Below are 18,063 nucleotides of genomic sequence, written 5' to 3'. Positions count from 1 at the left end.
AGAGAGAGAGAGAGAGAGAGAGAGAGAGAGAGAGAGAGAGAGAGAGAGAGAGAGCTTTTCTCCCTGACTCTCTTTCCAGCTGTTTTTTACATCCTAGCAAACAATTCTCTTGCCCTCCCACCAGGCTCTCATGGCCTTCCTCCTCCTGTCATTTATCCTGTGTTTGCATACCCCAAAAGGCGACTTCCTCTTCCTTTTTCTTGTCCTGAGGGCCTGCAGCTGGTGATGCACTTTTTGATTCCAGCCCACAAACATATCCCGTCTTGTTTGTGGAACTACTCAATGAGAGCCGCGGCTCCACTTCTTGTCATTTCCCTAGGTGACTGCTCTTCCCCTCTAGACATCTGAATTGTGACCCCTGAGAGCTGGACATTACCTTTCCTGACAGGACTTTACCCCATTCCCTCATCCACTGAGAAGCCCTGTGGCCCCTCTGTCACCACGTTTATAATGGTCTCTACTGCTTTCTCATAATGCTGGCCGCATGCTGGAATTCAGAAATTGATCACGTGTGGTTTTATATTTGTTCGTGTTGCAAATTCCCCTTTCAACTAAAGCAATGCCTTTCTATCTAACCATTCACTGAATATTAACTAGGCAGCTGCTATTCATCAGGCAGCAAGCTGAGCCCTGGGAGTGCAGAGGCATAGAAGGTGGACTGCCCCAGAGACAGCAGTTCCCAGCTCCTTCCAGCTCCAATCTCCAGCATCAAGTCTACTCAGTATGCTAGGAGGACTTTATCACAGGCCTAAGACTGTGCTTAGTACTGTGGCTATAATACGTTTTGCTCTGAGTACTTAAGAGGAGCATCCACTGGCTGATCCACCCAACTCATTCCACACAGTGGGATCCTCCATTGTCTCTTTGAAAGTGTGGCATAGTCTTTCATTTACTAAAGCTACTCTTGTAAGGGAGTCCTATATCAGGTCTATGGACTTTACAAGGGGAAGGCAAATCTGATCCCACATTTCTTCTGAATGTTTATACTTCTTGGCATAATTCCACATTTTAAACAGACATTCCATAATGTACCTCTGAGGTTTGATTGATCTTTCTGTCCTCAATTAGTCTACTTCCTAGAAAGACATGCTGACACTAATTTTATTTTTGATGCTCAGCAGAACAAATGAGAAAGTAAATCTGCTGCCACTGCATTAACCACTATATAAAAAGCAGGTACCAACCTTGAGCTCTGTAGTGACCTCAATGGGTTGATGCATCAGTTGATGCATGCATTTCTCATCAAGATCCTATGCCAGTGTATGCATGCTAGGACTGGCCTGTTCAAGCATGCTTAATGCACTAAACTAACCCCTGAGGTTGGGATCACAGGCTCCCATTTCCTCCTCATTACCTGAACAGTGTATGAACCCTGTGTGCACATTACCATTTGTGGCGTGCACATCACCCGTGACTCGCCTTTACCGTGGTCCCTTTTCCCAACAAACAACAAACCCAGGAGCATAAAGACTGCATCTGTCTTGTTCACTGTCACTTCTTTACACAACACTAGACACATATTGAATAGTCGGTAAATATTTGGCTTGTATCAAGTTAAATTCTAGCTGAAAGATTAAGGACGTGCGGGGTGCATTTGAATCCAGTGTCACCCCAAAGCAGCTGTGGGATTTTGATGGAAACTCTGTGACTCTCTGAATTTGTCAACAGTAACTGACTGGGGTACTTAATGTGTTTCCTCTTTCCTTCATTCTTACTCAAGTGAAGCACCTCAAAGATGTGTTTGATGCTTCCCCAGGGAAGAGACCCCCATCAGCTATCCAAAACTAAGAGGTCAGACCTAAGATTACATACACACAGGTAACATTATGCATACTGAACAGATTTTGCTTATGTACTTAAGGGCACATAGACATATATATGTGACAACAATTAAAGAGCAAGCTCTGCATTTTGAATAAGAGCAAGGGGGTTGCGTGGGAAGTGTTGGGGTTAGTGGTGCACTTAGAGTTACAAAAAAAACTTCTATAAAACAAATCAATGCATTTGATTAATTAGACGACAATGTCTATACAACAGTCAACAATAGTCTTGGTTGAGGTTCTGGTATCTGGAAATGTTTGGCGTTAGGACTTGCCAGCAGCTTTTTGGACATGTAGGTTCTGTTTCTAGATTTATGTCCAATAGACTCTGATTGGAGGCAGTTCACTCAAACACATCTGCCAAAGAATGTAGAGGGATGTCTTTTGTCTTCAAACATTTCCATCTAAAGGTTGATGACTTCAGGCGAGTGAAAGGAAACACTCAATGTTATGGCGTGGTCCTCAAATGCTGAGGTTAACTCAGTCTTTCACTTCATTCTTCTCACATGTTTTATATTATACTCCACTGTAGAGCCATGGGTTAAAATATTAATTTGCTATGAATGAGATATCTAGAAATTTATATACAAAAATATAACGAGAGGTTTTAGCACAAACCTATGTTTAAGTATTACTGATGAACAAAATGGAGGCTGAAGTAGTTAAACAGTCTTCAGCTACAGAGAGATTTTTGTAGTAGAGCCAGAATTTAATCTGTCTAGATCTGAACCTCTCCTACATCTCATCAGGAACAAATAAAGACGGAGCAGTCCGTTATCCATCCAGTGTGTTCATAAAAACACTTCTGGCATATTAACTGGAAAAGCAGAATACAAATGTCCACACGCTGCACAGAGAGTCTGCATGCATAAATACTTGAGCACATCGCACAAGAATGAGAAGCTGTGAATCCAGAGCTCTCATATGTATGACTCCATCTTCAGTTCTGCTAATGCTTGTACAGTAAGTGATAGATGCATTCAAAAAGAATGCACTGCATAATTCAGAGGTGTAATCTGAATAGAAAAAGAGATGGCTGGCTTTGCTTGATATTACAGTTTATACCACACATTTCCCCTCCGGGGGACAGGAGATGTAGGAATGCTGGCAAGGCTGATACTGTTTATGTCTCTGAAGACAAGAGTCAGAAAAACCAATCTCTGCAGAAGTTAAATATTTTTTTCCTGTGGATAGAGCCAGTCCTTAGGGGGAAAGAGGGTACCTTCATAACTGGGAACAAGAATTGCATGATCCAGTAAAGGTCAGAGAGGAATAATTATAATATTCCTAAATAACACCCCAATTCCAACTATTTATATACTTGAAATCTGTTCTGGAAGGCAAGATCCAATGCCATACCCTCATACTTATGCGTTTGATGTTAGTAATGAAGTGGTGCATACAAGAAAAAAGGTTCCTAACATCTTTAATCTTAACAGTCATCTTTTGCATCAAACTCTAAGTTGCTAAGATATCAAGTAGACTTGAGCAATTCTCTTTCATTTATCCATTCATTCTTCCATCAGCCTGTAACTATCCAACTATCACTGACAAGTAATGGTCATGTATTTATGTATTTATCTGATAATTACTAATAAATATCAGGAAGTGAGACCGAAGCATCTTTTGGGAGCTCTCCACATCAATGCTGATGAGCAGATAGGGTTGGCGTTTATGTCCCACACTCCCATGCTCTGTCTAATGATGATTCAGAGACAGAGAAAAGCAATGCCTTGCTTTGAGAGGCCACACTGCATCAGCAATGTGGTTGGCTGAAGTGGCAGAAGTTGGAGGATGTTTCTTGAGGTCTTGAGTTGTAACAGAACAGATGCTGTACAGGCCATCTCACTTTAATGGGGGTAGGGAGGAACATCTGTTTGTACCATGGTAGCTTTGAAAGGTTCCCAAATCACCCCAGATCTCAGAACACAGAAGGAGGATGACTACTTCCAAATATTACACACTCCTCTGCAAGAAGCCCTAAATGCTCTTCCAGGAATGAACACGTGGGTTTGGTTCAGAAAGAAATTGATTATAGTCATCAACTAGGATGACCTGCTGCTGATTGAGCATTCAGAAGAAAGACTTTCCTGCCCCAGAGCTGGTCAGGGAAGGATTCACTACATGGAAGGGCGTTGTCTTGAACCTATGCAGGTCTTGTGGATTCTGCCACAATCTCTGCTTGATTAGTCTTATGCTTTTATATTTTGGTTTTCGTTTTTGTTGGTTTTGGGGGGGGGATGTTTGTATGCCTATTGGGGTTTTTTGTTTGTTTGCTTTTGTATTTTTTGTTTGTTTGTTTTCCAAAGACAGAGATACAGAACATAAATTTGGGTGGGTAGGGAGGTGAGGGGGCTATGGGATGAGTTTAGGTAGGAGAAAACATGGTCAAAATATATTCTGTGAAAAATTATTACTATTAAAAATTCAAAAACTGTTTTTTTTGAAAGAAGTGACACTGAAAACTTAGAAACTAAGATGCTAACTTCTTTTAAATAAAAAGCCCCAGAATAGAAATAGAAATTTTTCAACACATCAGGAAAAGCAAAACTACATGGATGAGGATGGTGCTATCAGTAATAAGATAAGACTTGATCTATGATCTTAAAAACCCAAAACTTGGAGAAGGAGAAAAATAACCAATATTAAAATGAAAAAACTTCTCTTTGTGAGGTCAGGAGAAATAGAGACAGTGCACCTCTGTAAACAAGGAGAGATGCCTTTTGTTCGGAAAGCTTGTGTTTTCAGCACCACGGACAGGGTCACAGCAGCACAGGGTGTTCTTTATAGCCATAGCTTCTGGGTAAGGCTTTAATTACATCCATTCTGAACAGAAAGAACAATGGTGATGTGTTTGTGTAGGGGGAGAGGAAACACATCTGTCCTTCAGCTTTATTGGCCTTTTCTGGCCACTTCTCACACACTTGAGATTGGCATCTTTCTTCAGTCTTGTCCTGGCAAAAGAAAAATAGTTCAGGGCACAGATTCTAAAGTCTCTGTTGCTGGCAATTTCTCTACAGTTGCTGGCGTAATCGACCCCTAAATGGACTAGTTAGTGAGAGCACTGAGTTCTGCCTGGGTACAGAGATGTCCCCTGACTCCAGGCTTGGAGTCTTGTCTGCCTAACTTGGAAGGAATTTGTAGGTAGAGCCTGTTGTAAAATGTGAGAGCCATAGGATTTTAATTTGGGGAGTTCCTGCTGTGGAAACTCTTACCAGCCATTGCTGAATGAGCTGCTGATACCTACGTTCTGTCTCCGGAGGACGTTGGGATGATGACGGGTATTTTCACTGCAGGACGGAGAGAAGATGGTGCTGATTTTCAATCCCTCTGTTTTTCCCTCAGTCCTTTGTGTAAGGTCAAGACCAGCTTAAAAATAGCCTGTACCCAGAAGCTTCCAGATTCTTCACTCTGATTCCATCCCCCTCATTCAGAGAATCACTCCTCATTCTCTTAGCCATGACTATTTTCCTCCTAGTACATCTACTAATTAAATAAGATCTGTATCTACTTGATAACAATCCTAGCAATTACTCAGTATGCATAAGCTACCCATGCTAGGTGTTGAACCTAAAATGGTGACGTAGACTCAATTCATCGTCTCAAAAGAATTCTCTGATGACGCTTGCTTGGGAGTGCGAGGGGGCAGGTGGACTGGGGTAGATTATAGCCTGCTCCTCAGAGGTCCTTATTTTCTTAGCACTCTTACTAAGGGCTACATTGTAACAGGAGTGTTAGCTTTGGGTCAAGAGTACAATACTCTCTATGGAGCTTCAAGTATCAGAGTTACAGTTTGGAATATGGGGGGATATTGCTCATGTCTACAGGCACCCACGCAGGTTCCACCTTATGACTAAAACTGTAAAGGAGTGGAGACAAAAGATGATGATAGAAGGGCAAAAAGAGAAGCTGAGTGGAGATGAAATTCAGTAGTCAGTGAAGGGGAGAAGGAAGATGCATCCTGGAAGCCCATCTTCGATAGTTTTCTGGATGAGGCATTTCAAAGGTCTTGAACATCATGAAGTTCTGTTTTTCCTGTTCCCATGGATGCATGCATTTGCAAATATATCACCTTCCAAACAGGCAGCATGCATTAAAGATTAAGTCATTTGTTTACTCATTAATAAAGATCAATACAACATAAACAGCATTCTGAGTTTCCTGACCAGCAAAGTTAAACGGGTTTCCTTGTACTTATGTTCTCTTTCCAATGCATCGTGACACTTTCAGTAGCCCATGCAAGAACATTGATGAGGGATGAGTATGCAGGTTCTGTTAAGTTTCTGGAACTATAACAAGTAACCTGCAGATCCCATGTTTTATGGTAGAAAGCTCAGAGCCTGTGGCTGCAGGGCCATTTGCCCTTCTGATTCAGTTTGCATTTAGGCTTTGAGAGTTTATGTTTCAGACAGCTTGGATGAAGAAGCCCAGAGTATTTGAACACAGATGTCAAATCAGCACCAAAATGTGAAATAAATAATTGGTACTAATAATTAAAGCTAACAATTGCTTAAGTAACTGTTTAAAGATCAACAGGACATTAGCTAAGACTCAAGCTAAGACTCAATTATAACTCAGTTCCTCTGTGATTGTATTGATTATCTTTGCACTGAAGGGAGTTTTCTTTTCAGTAGTCTTAATACATGTGAGATGGGCTTTCAGAAGTAAACATATCTCAGCCAGTTGCTTTGTCCGAGGAACTTTGAAAAGCAAGAAGCAGAACCTCAGATTTGATGAACTCAGGCTGACAAACCTGTTTTCAAGGTAGAGCAGTTTGGAGTTGCAAGTCCCACGGTGTGTAAGCTGTTAACCTTGTAACAAGATGATGGTGATAACAATTCTCCTCCTCTTCCTCCTCTTCCCCCCCTCCTTTTATACATGGTCTCACTATACACCCCTGTCTATCCTGGAACTGACTGTGTAGACAAGAATGGCTTTAAACCCACAGAGATCTGCCTGCCTTTGTCTCTGAGTGCTGGGATGAAAGGCACGCACTACCATACCCAGCTGCAATAAGTTTCTCAGTTTGGGAACATACACTTTGCTTGTTCACTTGGCTTTTATAAACTGTGAAGTGTTGTTATAGTTAACTAACACCAGAAGCAAAAGAGCCTTGCAACCAGAAAGACATGGATTCACCTGCAGCTCTATCACCCACAGCTCTGTGCCTGGACCAGTTATATACATCTCTCTCACGTGTAGCATGGAAGCCAGTGCAGCAGATATGTGAGCTTGTCCTCAGAAATCAGAGAGATTGTGCACATGAAGTACCTACAATGTCTGGTGTATAGCAAATGCTCAGTATAAACTGAATGATAATAACTGGAGTGGTTCTTATTTTACACTTTAAAATAGGTTAGTACTTAGCTCCAGCACATCTGTCAAAATACATTGAGATAAGTATAGAGCCCACAGCCCATTGCCTGGAATGGAGTAGAAATTTAACAACTGTTAGTTGCGGTCTTTACTCACATCCTTTTATTCAGCCGTCCATAAGTGACTCTTGTTTTGAAAACCAGAGCACAAATTAGACCATGTTAGAAGTGCAGATGTGCATATGTATATCTGTGGTTTCCTCCAGTATTCAATCATAAGCATTAAGATGTTGGGATTACAATTTAGAAAGGTTTGATTTATTTTATTTTATTTTATTTTTTATTTTATTTTAATTGTTTTCTTCTCTAGGCTGCAGCTTGGAGATTCCAGTGTGTTTTTAATAAAAGCTCCCCAAAAGAAAACAAAACAAAACAAAACAAACAAACAAAAAAAACCAAAACTATGCACAAGATCTGCATAAAACCAGTGCTTTGCTCTAAGCACAGTGCGATTTCCATGGTTGCTGAAAGTGATGGCATTGTTGTGTTCTCTCCCTCCCAGGTGATTTAAACAGGTTGTGTTTTAATCTGTCAGGAATGGAAGTTAAAAGCAATTTGTAAATGGAGTAAAACATTTCAGAGTTCTGTCATTTAGAGAAAAAAGGTAACTTACTCATGTTACTTTGTTCCACTTTGTTCCTCTGTCAGACAAGTGATGTTAACAATAGCCACCAGTGTGTGGGACCAGGGTTCTGCTCTCTCCTCAGCACGGGTGGGAGGTCTCAGAGCAGGTATGGTCAGGGAAGGCTCTCCCAGAACTTCACCACTCTGAAAGGAAGTCTGAGGGCTGCCACAGAGCGCTGCCGACTCTGAGATGGATCCACTCTGACTCTTGTGAGTACAGGCTGCTCATTGTTACCTGCCACTGGGAAAGAATTCTCTTTCTTCTAGTGGTCAGTTATTATGAAACTTTTCAGTGAACCACAGCACATACATTTTTTCCTTTAATATCATATATTTCCTTCTTTCTCCTTCTCAGACATCAGTGTTAACAATTTCATGCACTTTCCCAGAATTTTTTGCTTAAAAGTAAGAATATATATATATATATATATATATATATATATATATGCCATAAATATATGGCAGTGTTTTGCAGTCTTTTACAGAGTTCTCTCCAAATCAAGCTGTCTTTACCTTCTATTCCATTGTGTGGGTTAGACACCATGCATCAAACAGGATTTCTGATGTAGGAACTCTTATGCCACTTGATACCTAAGGAGATGGCACACAAAGAGCTTTGTACACAAATGTGTATCTTAGGATGCGCTTCAGATAAATTTGAAGAGTGACTTCGCTTCTCCCAAGACTCTTTCCCTTCACAAATGCATTCCTAGAGAAGGAAATAGTGGTCGGCTTCAAGCCTGGACTAGAATCAAGCAGGCCTGTACTGGAGTGGGCAAACTTGGACTGGGATCAGGCAAGCCTGCCCTAGAATTGGATAGGCTGAGATTGGAACTTGGATTAACGTTTCTCTAATGTGTAAATAAATCCAGAGCCTAATTTTTCTCACCTGAACACCTGGAATATAGAAGCATTTCTTTCATTTCATTGATGCCTGCAGGATTTCCCAGCTCATAGGAAACTGGGTACCCACATCCCAGGGTGCAAGAAGCCCTGTGTTTAGGGGTGGTAAGTTTAGTTGATGTCTGCAAAGTACTTAGAAGAATATGCAATGAAAGAAAACCTCAGAAAGTCTTATCTATCGGGGTTAGAACTAGTCAGAATTTCTCAGCACAGTTCTGGCAGTGTGGTGACATTGTGTCTAACATATAGATGAAGAAACTGAGGCCCAGAGAGCCAGAATCGTTTAGGTCAGAGACAGCCAAGGAGGGAGCATGCCTAGCGGCGTCTCTGTAGTGTCTGCAGTGAGATGCGGTTTTCGCACAGCACTGCTCACAGTGTTGAAGACAGCGACAACAGAGTCTTGGAGGGCTGAAAATAGCGCCACCGTCTGAATCATTCAAAGAGCTTGGAGCCGCTAGAACAGAGCTTGGACCGGAGAGGATTAGTCTCAGATGTCATTGAATTAGCTACTGATCCTGGTGGTTGACACCTGGGACCAGAGTAGAGCCTTATCTTAAGTAAAGTAAGACATTTATCAAGTTACCAGATCTATAAGTATAGGCCTTGCTACATAGTGAGACCTCAAACCTTGTTAGCTGACAACTACATCAAAATTAGAACCCATATCTTTTCTTTTTTCCACTTTGACCACATCCCTTGCTGCTGACTCTAGATTTCCCTTCCCAGTAAAAGCTAATTCAGTCACAGTTCTCAGGAAGGTATTGCCCAAATGTTATTCAGCAAAAGAGCAGTCACCCTGTGTTGTGTTAGAGGCAGAAATGACAGGATGTGACAATATTGCCTGCTTTGGTCCTGAGGCACTGAGGACCCTCTACCCCGTCTACTTCTGCGGCTTGCTTTCCAGTCAGGTGTTGGTCTAAGATAGGATCTAGTTCAAATAGAAGGAAGAAAGATAGACTACCAAATCAAAACTCAAATTCATGAAAAACCCTATCTCTAGTGGCCAACGGGAGCAAGGGTGTGAGTCTGTGCTGGGTGATATTACTATCTCTTCAAAGTTAAGTATTTTCTTTCCAGGTAAGTGTTTGTGATTCTTCAAGATAAGAGTGAAATTGGAAAGGCCTCTTATATAAGATCACAGCCAAGGAAAATGCTGGCAGCCATACATTACAACTGTGTTCCAGGGCAAAAGAGCCATTCTCTCTCAATCTCTCTCTCTCTCTCTCTCTCTCTCTCTCTCTCTCTCTCTCTCTCTCTCTCTCTCTCTCTCTCTCTCTCTCTCTCTCTCTCTCTCTCTCCCTTGCCCCTTCCTCTCTCTCTTCTCCTTCGCCATCTCCATCTCCTCTATCAACATTTAGATTTAAGGACACACACACACACACACACACACACACACACACACACATACACACACACATATCTCTATCTATCTATCTATCTATCTATCTATCTATCTATCTATCTATCTATCTATCTATCTCTTTGTCCTTAATCTTGTCTCTAACCCCAGGCTTTGGGGGTGGGGTAGGAGAAGTCAGAAAATCCCAGAAGCACTTTGGCCTGATTGGAAGATCTTTAGATTTAGTGATAGACTGTCTCAAATAACAAAGTAGAAAAATAACAAAATAGAAAGTGGTTGAGGAAACCTCTGGCCACTATAAGGCATAAGCACACATGCGGATGCACACACCAATGTATGCATACATATATACATACACCACAAACACATAGATCGATACACATGTATGCACATACATATGTGTGCACATACACATATATGCATTCACATGCAGATAGACATATATAAACACACACATCATATACACATGAAGAAATGAGAATTTATTATGGTTTACAGCTCAGATGAACTGATATTTAGGTGTTCAAAACATTTAAATATTAAATATTGATCAAACCATAATCACACTCTCATGGTCAAAAGTAGAAATGTGAGGAGACATGGGCCTGATGAGGAAGAGTGAAGCAGTCAACTTTCCAGCGAGACACTGAAGATGCAATGCCACTGTCAGGTTCGGGAGAACATCTGGACAAATGGTTAACTGTGGTTAACCTATCAGCATACCAAGCACATGCTGGCTGGCCTCCAGACTCTCCCAGCATCCCAAATACCCACTTCTGAGTCCATGTTAGCATAGACTTCTCAGAGCTGTCCACTCTACTCCCTACCGTGAGCTCCTCCAGCTCACTGGCTTCCCTTCCCCCAGCTTCTCATTCCCTGACAACCCTGAAGTTTTAGCCATGCGCTGGCTGTCTTGGCCCTTACTGCTTCATCCTCCTCCTCTCAGCCCCTCTCTCTTTATCTTCCTTTCACACTCTCGCATCCCCACTCATGGCCTGATCCAGTCTGCTGACCATGTGCGGTTCACTTCTATGTCTCCCTCCTCTGGACTCTCCCACATACCTCTGGCTGTGCTCTCCCTCATACCTACAATAAAAACCTTCCCCTCAACAATACACTGGAGCAGTCGTGTCCTAGGTTTATATAGCCACCAAGTGGGTGGAAAAAACTGTTTTGAAATGGAACGGTGTAAACCTGTCATAGATGACATGCTCATAAATACCAGAGTCCCAGCTCTAGCAACTGGAGGATTAAAGATTCTGTGATGAAGGAGAGAGCCAGGATTTTGTTCTTTTCTTTTAAATAAACTTTTTGGAAATTCTAAAAACTATATACGTTTATAATTTTAACAACAATTGACAACATTCTATATAGCTACCTACTGTAAATGTTCAACATCCCTTGTTTCAAGGTAGAATTCTCAATGTGTTAAAAAAGTCAGGTTATCCAATTACAACCTGACATGTGTCAAGGTTTTACTTCGCTGACGAAATGGGAAACAAGGCAAATAAATGAGCTTCCTAAAGGTGTATGAACATTGGTGCCTGGAGAGATGGCTCTGCTTAAGAGCACTCCCTTCTTTTTCTGAGGGCTCGGGTTCAGTTCTTAGCATCCATACTGGGTAGGGTGACTCAGGACCACCTATGACTACAGCTCCAGGGAATCCAGCACCCTCTTCTGCCTTCTAGGGCACCAGTACTCACATCCACAGAGACACACGTAAATAAAAATAAAAGAAATCTTTAGAAAAATTTTATAAGCCCTGATCTTTTGTGGTAGAAGAGAGAGAAAATTGCCATTAGGTCTCAGACAAGTGGTGTTAGCACAGAGTAATCAAGCCAGATCCTTTTCCAAAGCAATGAACCAACACCAAGTGCTATCTTTCACACGGTGGCCTCTCACCCCTGTGGAATTCTCTAGCCCTGCAGAGATAAAAACTTTTGATGTCTAACCAGCTGTGGACAGTCTGTCAGAACTGCATTTCCCACGAGAGGCCCCTCAGTTGATTTTATCAAAATTGTTCTAGTAAATGTCATGTAATTCTTATTTTGCTTTCTTTTCAAGTTTTGAGGTGGGTTTTTTTTTTCTTACACATTTGTCATAAATAGAACTCACCTTAGAACCCAAGGAAAACAAAGCAGTCTTACAAAATACTGGCTGTTCCCTTTCTGCCTGCTCTGATCTGAGAGGATTCCCCCTCTCAAAAGGGGGGTCTTTACATGAAGGAGAGAGCAGCATCGAGAACATTCACACTGCAGGGGGATTTTCCAGTTATTCACACTGCAGGGAGATTTCCCAGTTATTCACACTGCAGGGGGATTTCCCAGTTAGTTTCAAAAGACAGATTGAAAGAAAGCCAAGGGCACAGGGCTCCGGCAGTTGGGTTCAGAATGTGATTCAGTACCAGGTCTGGGTTCTCTCACTAAAACTTGCCCCAGAGGTGATAAGACAGGCCAGTGGTCGTGGAATAGTGTCCCATACTTCAAAATACTGAGGGATTAGGATGAATCAAGAAGATGGGTTGGCCCCATCCCAACATACCCACCTCCATCTCTCTTCCTCTTCTCACTGGTCTTATGCAGGAAAGAACAATTAGAGTCCCTTCCAGATATCATAGTCTATGATTATTAAAAGGAAAAAATATCACTGCAATTTGCAATGTGTTTAGGTTGGGTGGATTAATTTCTTTGCCCGGGCCATAATGGGAAGACTGATTTTGTCATTTCAATTACAAGCCACCATTTAGTTTGGGACTGGAAGACACTTCTTTTGGGTTAACCTCCACTTGCCGGGCAGGGAGCAATTAAGAGCAGTTGATTTGTGGTCGCACTTTTACAGCTTAATACAGGTTTATCATCTTGAAAGTTTTCCATTTGCATATAAGCTATACATTCTTTGGGTGACATTTCCATATCAGCCAGGGTTTATATTATGCATTGCTCAGACTTCACTTTCTGGTACGTGCTGGGAATCCACAAGCCTGGCGGGGATGCTGATGCAGACCAGGGGAATGCTGAGGTGCAGGAACCGCTCAGCTCCTGATGTAGGTGTACACTCTGGGACTCTACGGACAGAAGGCCTTAATCTTGGTCCCTAGTTGATGCCTCAAATCAGTAACTCAAGTTTTGATGTTAGCCACATTCATACGCACAGAAGCTACAACACAGAGGAAAAACGATTTGCTCAAGGTCACCCAGCTCAGATTAGGAGAGGTGGAGCCCAAAGTCAAGTCCACCTAATTTCATAACACTCCCCTAGACAGTCTCCACAGCGTGGACTTTCAGAGAAATGGGATGGAATGTCACAGTTTTACGCTTTAAATACCAAAGTTCCTGAACAATCTAATTGATGCTCTTTGGATTAAAAAGGAATGGGTGTTTAAATGAAACCAGGGTCAGAAGGCCTAGAGGAAAAGAATACTTTTAATATCTATTTTGGTAAGGCAAGGAATGTAGTCCTGGGGAATAGTACGCTGAGTGGAGGCCATTATATAAATGTGATGCAATTGTAAAGGGAACGAAGAAAAGATAAAAGTGGAATGAATGCGTAGCATTGAAGATATTCTAAGAGAGGAAAGATCAGAAGTCACAGAAGGAGCTAAAAGTTGTCCAATTGAAAACGGAGACTGTATTCATCTTGACAGATGGGCCAGACTAATGAAGCCTCAGCAGTGACTCATCTGTGACCCTGTCCTCATTGCTCCTGAGAGTGGGGAAGAGGCAGGCTTGAGAGGCAGAGTGCTAGATTCAGCTCCTCCCCCTGACTTCTTGCTGGGCAATCCCCACATAAGTTACTTCACTTTTCTGGGCTTCTGTCTGGTCATCTGAATAGCAGCAATCCTAATGTTCCTTATCTTGATGAGAAAATAGGTGAAGTGCTTAGCTGAGTACCAGGTGTTTAGTAAGTACTGTAGCCATTTAGTGCTATAACCAGGAATGGCATATTTATGTGATGCAAGCTATAAGAAGTGATGAGTCAGGGAAAAGAATTGTAGAAATAACAAAGTCAGGAGAGCGCTTTCCTGTCCCTCCTACCCTTGAGCCTGGGGAAGACATAGGGGTGGAGGGTGGAGGACACATGTCCAGAGAAAGACTGATGTCTGTTTGGGCTTGATGGAACCAGACTGTAGGGCACATGATCTACACCTGGTCACTACTATCTGTGTCCTTGGAAGAGTGAGCTGGTCCAGTGTTAGACTTTTAAGTGTTGTCTCTCAATGCATTGTAGGCCTTCACTTATGACCACATCCAAGAGATCATGGTCCAGCTGCTTCGCACAGTGAACCGGACAGTCATCACGATGGGCCGAGACCACGCTTTGATTGTGAGTAAACCCTTCTCCCTGTCAAAGAACCTTAAACTCTTCAAAATTTCAGAGTGGGGTTTTCTGGAGGCCTTTGTTGAATGCCAACACTGGTCATTGCTTAGTTTGTAGCATAAAGGACTGTGTTTTTCTCCCATCTGAGTTAAGAAGACATGAACACTAGCTCGTTGTCAAAATAAAGTATAACTTACAGTCTATCAAAGTGGAGATATACCAGCAGGAGTGGCATGTCACTAATAAACAGAGGGGGGTTCATGTTGTAAGAAAATAAGGTAGACCGGTCCAGATACTTGTCTACCTTTTTGCTTGGCCTTATTTATGTGTTGCTTAGGTTCAGGGCTCTAAGGGTTTGTTATTCTAAGTGACTTGATTGTGTGAACTCTGCCTGTGTTAGGCAGCCACCAGGCAGTCCATATATACAGACACAAGGTCTATATGAGGATTTCTGGTGGTTAGGAACTGTGAAACTGCTTCTTATAGGCCAAACGGACTCATTGCCCTCCCCTCTGTCAGAAAGGACACAGGACTCCAAAGACATCCTCCCTTGGTTCCAAATCAAAGCCCATGCTGGCCCCAGGAGCCCTCAGTCTCCACCCACAAGCACTTGCTTTACATTTCAACCCCCTGCCCTGGCATCCCGGCCTCCCTCTTCCCAGATACTCTTTATAATGACAAAGATCCTCTCCTCCCTCCTCTCTCAGAGGAGGTCTGCTTCCTTGGCTTCTCTTTCTCTCCGCTTTGGACTCTTCCAGACACCTCTGGATATCTTCTCTCTCTTACGTACAACAGAAACCTTCCCCTCAACAGAACCACGGAGTGGTTGTGTCAGCAGTTCCTTGACTGCATTCTGGTACACCCAGGTCAGTGGTCCTTTTTTCTGCATAAACACTATTCCAAAGCAGGAAAGATTGCTGTTCCATGTGTGAATGAATGTCTTTCCTCTCAAACCAAAAAAAAAAAAAAAAAAAAACCAAGGCACAAACACCAAATCACCAACAGTGTGATCTCTCCCCATCTTGCCAAAATAAGGGCCTAACCCAGCCATGCTGTTCTCCTGTTCAAACCTGCTGGCACTTTCTCCTCTCAGGCAGGAGAAAATTCAAACTGCTGATAGCTCTGGGGACACTCTGGCCCCTGGTCATTTCTTTATGTGTTCCTCCCACATATAAACAGAATTCTACTTGGTGTCTGCAAGGCTGCTTCTCTCGTAATCAGATTGGTCCAGAAATCACCTAATCAGAGAGGCTTCCTGGTCCTGATGCCAGTCTGCAGCACGGGGGTGGGGGGTGGGGGGGTGGGGGGTGGGGTGTCCCCTCCACCTGCTTCAAAAGCTAGACCGTGGTTCTTTATCTTTCTCAGCAGGTCTCCTCTGGGCTTTATTTGATTATTGTCTTGTTCTCATTGTGAGAATGAGAGCCCAGGGAAGTGATTAAAAAAAAAATCCTTGCTGTGTTTTTGAGTCCCACAACAGCACCGAACATAGTAGATATTCTATAAATACTGAATAAAAGATATGAATGAATGAGGGGATGGATGAATGATGGATGGATGGATGGATGGGTGAATGAATGAATGAATGAATGAATGAAGTGCACCAGGCTGAGATGCTGGTGTGTAAAGGCCGGTGCTACTTAGCTCAGATTAACTGCTGCCATGTTTGATAGAATCATAATAGTTAACAGAATTTTGACTTCCCTGAGAGATGACAAAAATCATCCTGTACTTTTTAATGATGGTTAACTAGTCTTGGGCACAGGCCCTGCCTTGCTGTGTGGTTGATATACCCAGTGACTTTCCACTGGAGAAAACTGATTTTCCCTTTCCTAGCAGATGATCAATTATACATATTTTCCTGGATTGGAGTGGAATTTGATGTCTACTTCTCCATTTCAGTACTGAGCTTTGGCCGCCTGAACCTGTGCTGCCACAGTCTCCATGAGTTCATATGAGCACCGGTCCTGTTGCATCCAGGGGACACTGTTTTCTTGCAGTCCTCCACCACCACTGGCTTCTACAGTCTTTCTCTCTCCTCTTCTACACAGATGTTCAGATCCCTGAACCTTGAGGGTAGGGGTTTGATGAGGCCATCTCATGTGGGATGAGAACTTCAGTCTCTCATTTCCTTGCAGCACATTGCCCAGCTATTGGCCAACACAAGACAAACTCTGTAAGCTTGTGGAGAGAGATGCGGGGGACTGGCTTTGTTCCTTCTTGTTTTAGCATTTTTATTTGTCTGTTTGCATGTATGTATGTTTTGATCCTCTTTCTTTTCTTAAGAGAGAGAGCACATGAAATTGAGAGGTGTGGAGAATCTGGAAAGGGTTGGAAGAAGGAAAAGCATTATCAAAGTAAGATATGCTGTATGCAAAATTTCCTAACATTAAATTTCCTGAAAGATTGTATGATTCTCTGAGAACCAGACTCAGCTTTCCAAAAGCACACTGGCATCTCTGCTTTACTGTGGTGTAGTAAGAATCATGGTTGAGGTTATCTAATGACAGCCTACCTCATGGACCCAGAGCCCAGATTATCACATATGTTCTAATGGTGGCTGGTGAGACTGTGGTCCCTAAAGGGAGTCTGAGTACCATAGTCCTCCATGGATTTGTCTCTGTCTACTTCTGTCTACGCCTGTTTATTTACTCTCTAAACCTGTTTACTTACTCATCATATGTATATAAAGAAGCAAGGATCGGCTGGGAATGAGCCTGATATGGTGGGGTCCAGGATTCCATCCTCCACCATGCAAAGATAGATAGATGACAGATAGATAGATAGATAGATAGATAGATAGATAGATAGATAGATAGATAGATAGATAGATAGATACATGATAAAAAGATAGATGATAGGTACATGATAGGTAGATAGATAGATAGATAGATAGATAGATAGATAGATAGATAGATAGATAGATAGATAGGTGACTGATAGATGATGGAAGAACAGACAGACAGACAGACAGACAGACAGACAGACAGACAGACAGACAGATGAAGATTTGTCCCACAGAGTGCTGCAGTGCAGGATCTTCTACCTCCCTGGCTGCACAGCCTTGCAGTTTGTCATTTTTCTCACTTACCACCCTTCCAGAGCTGAAGTACCACCATTTCTTACAGAGTTAGAGGCCTCCTATATGTGGCTCCCGGTGCGCACCTTAGATAAGCATTTTATGACCTTCCTAATCTTTATTCCTTTTCTTTGGAATGAGTCTGAAGGTGATCATCAATCCATTTGGCTCATTCTGTATATAGCAGGCTCTTAACTCCCTGCTTTTCCTTGAGAGTAGCAGTTCTTTAGAACAGGGTATGGACTGTAGAAAGCACTAAGTAAGTGGTGTCTATTGTTATTTTTCTTCCTATCTGGTCCAATGAGTCTCTGTCCATCTGCATTATCAACTCCAGCAAGTGATGGAGGAGTGGTTCTCATTCACTCCTGCCTCTTTTATGGGTCTGTTCTTGGATGCTCTGCCCTAATGACTGGACTTCCTAATACACGTTCCTCTTGCTGTCTGGTACTCTTTGCCAGGGCAATCCCCTACCCTCCATTGCTCAGTGGTTTCTCCACTGCCTATAAAACGGTTCATAAACACATTCAGATCAGTCTTACCTTCTAGTGTCTGCTGTAGCCTCAGCTACTCTTTCATTCACTCTTTTAT

At 42.4% G+C, this 18,063-nt stretch overlaps 1 protein-coding gene across 1 annotated transcript in view; it reads left to right on the top strand.

Moving 5' to 3' along the window:
* The window catches only part of Dock2 (dedicator of cytokinesis 2), a 412,012-nt gene that overhangs the window by 180,517 nt on the left and 213,432 nt on the right, over positions 1-18,063 (top strand). Inside the window, exon 27 of the mRNA XM_021211816.2 lies at positions 14,310-14,405. Within this exon, the coding sequence (XP_021067475.1) occupies positions 14,310-14,405 (96 nt within the window). The remainder of the gene's footprint in view (positions 1-14,309; positions 14,406-18,063) is intronic.

Source organism: Mus pahari, chromosome 14, assembly GCF_900095145.1.
Source record: "Mus pahari chromosome 14, PAHARI_EIJ_v1.1, whole genome shotgun sequence".
In the NCBI taxonomy this organism is placed as follows: Eukaryota; Metazoa; Chordata; class Mammalia; order Rodentia; family Muridae; genus Mus; species Mus pahari.
This window is presented reverse-complemented; position numbering and strand designations above follow the sequence as displayed.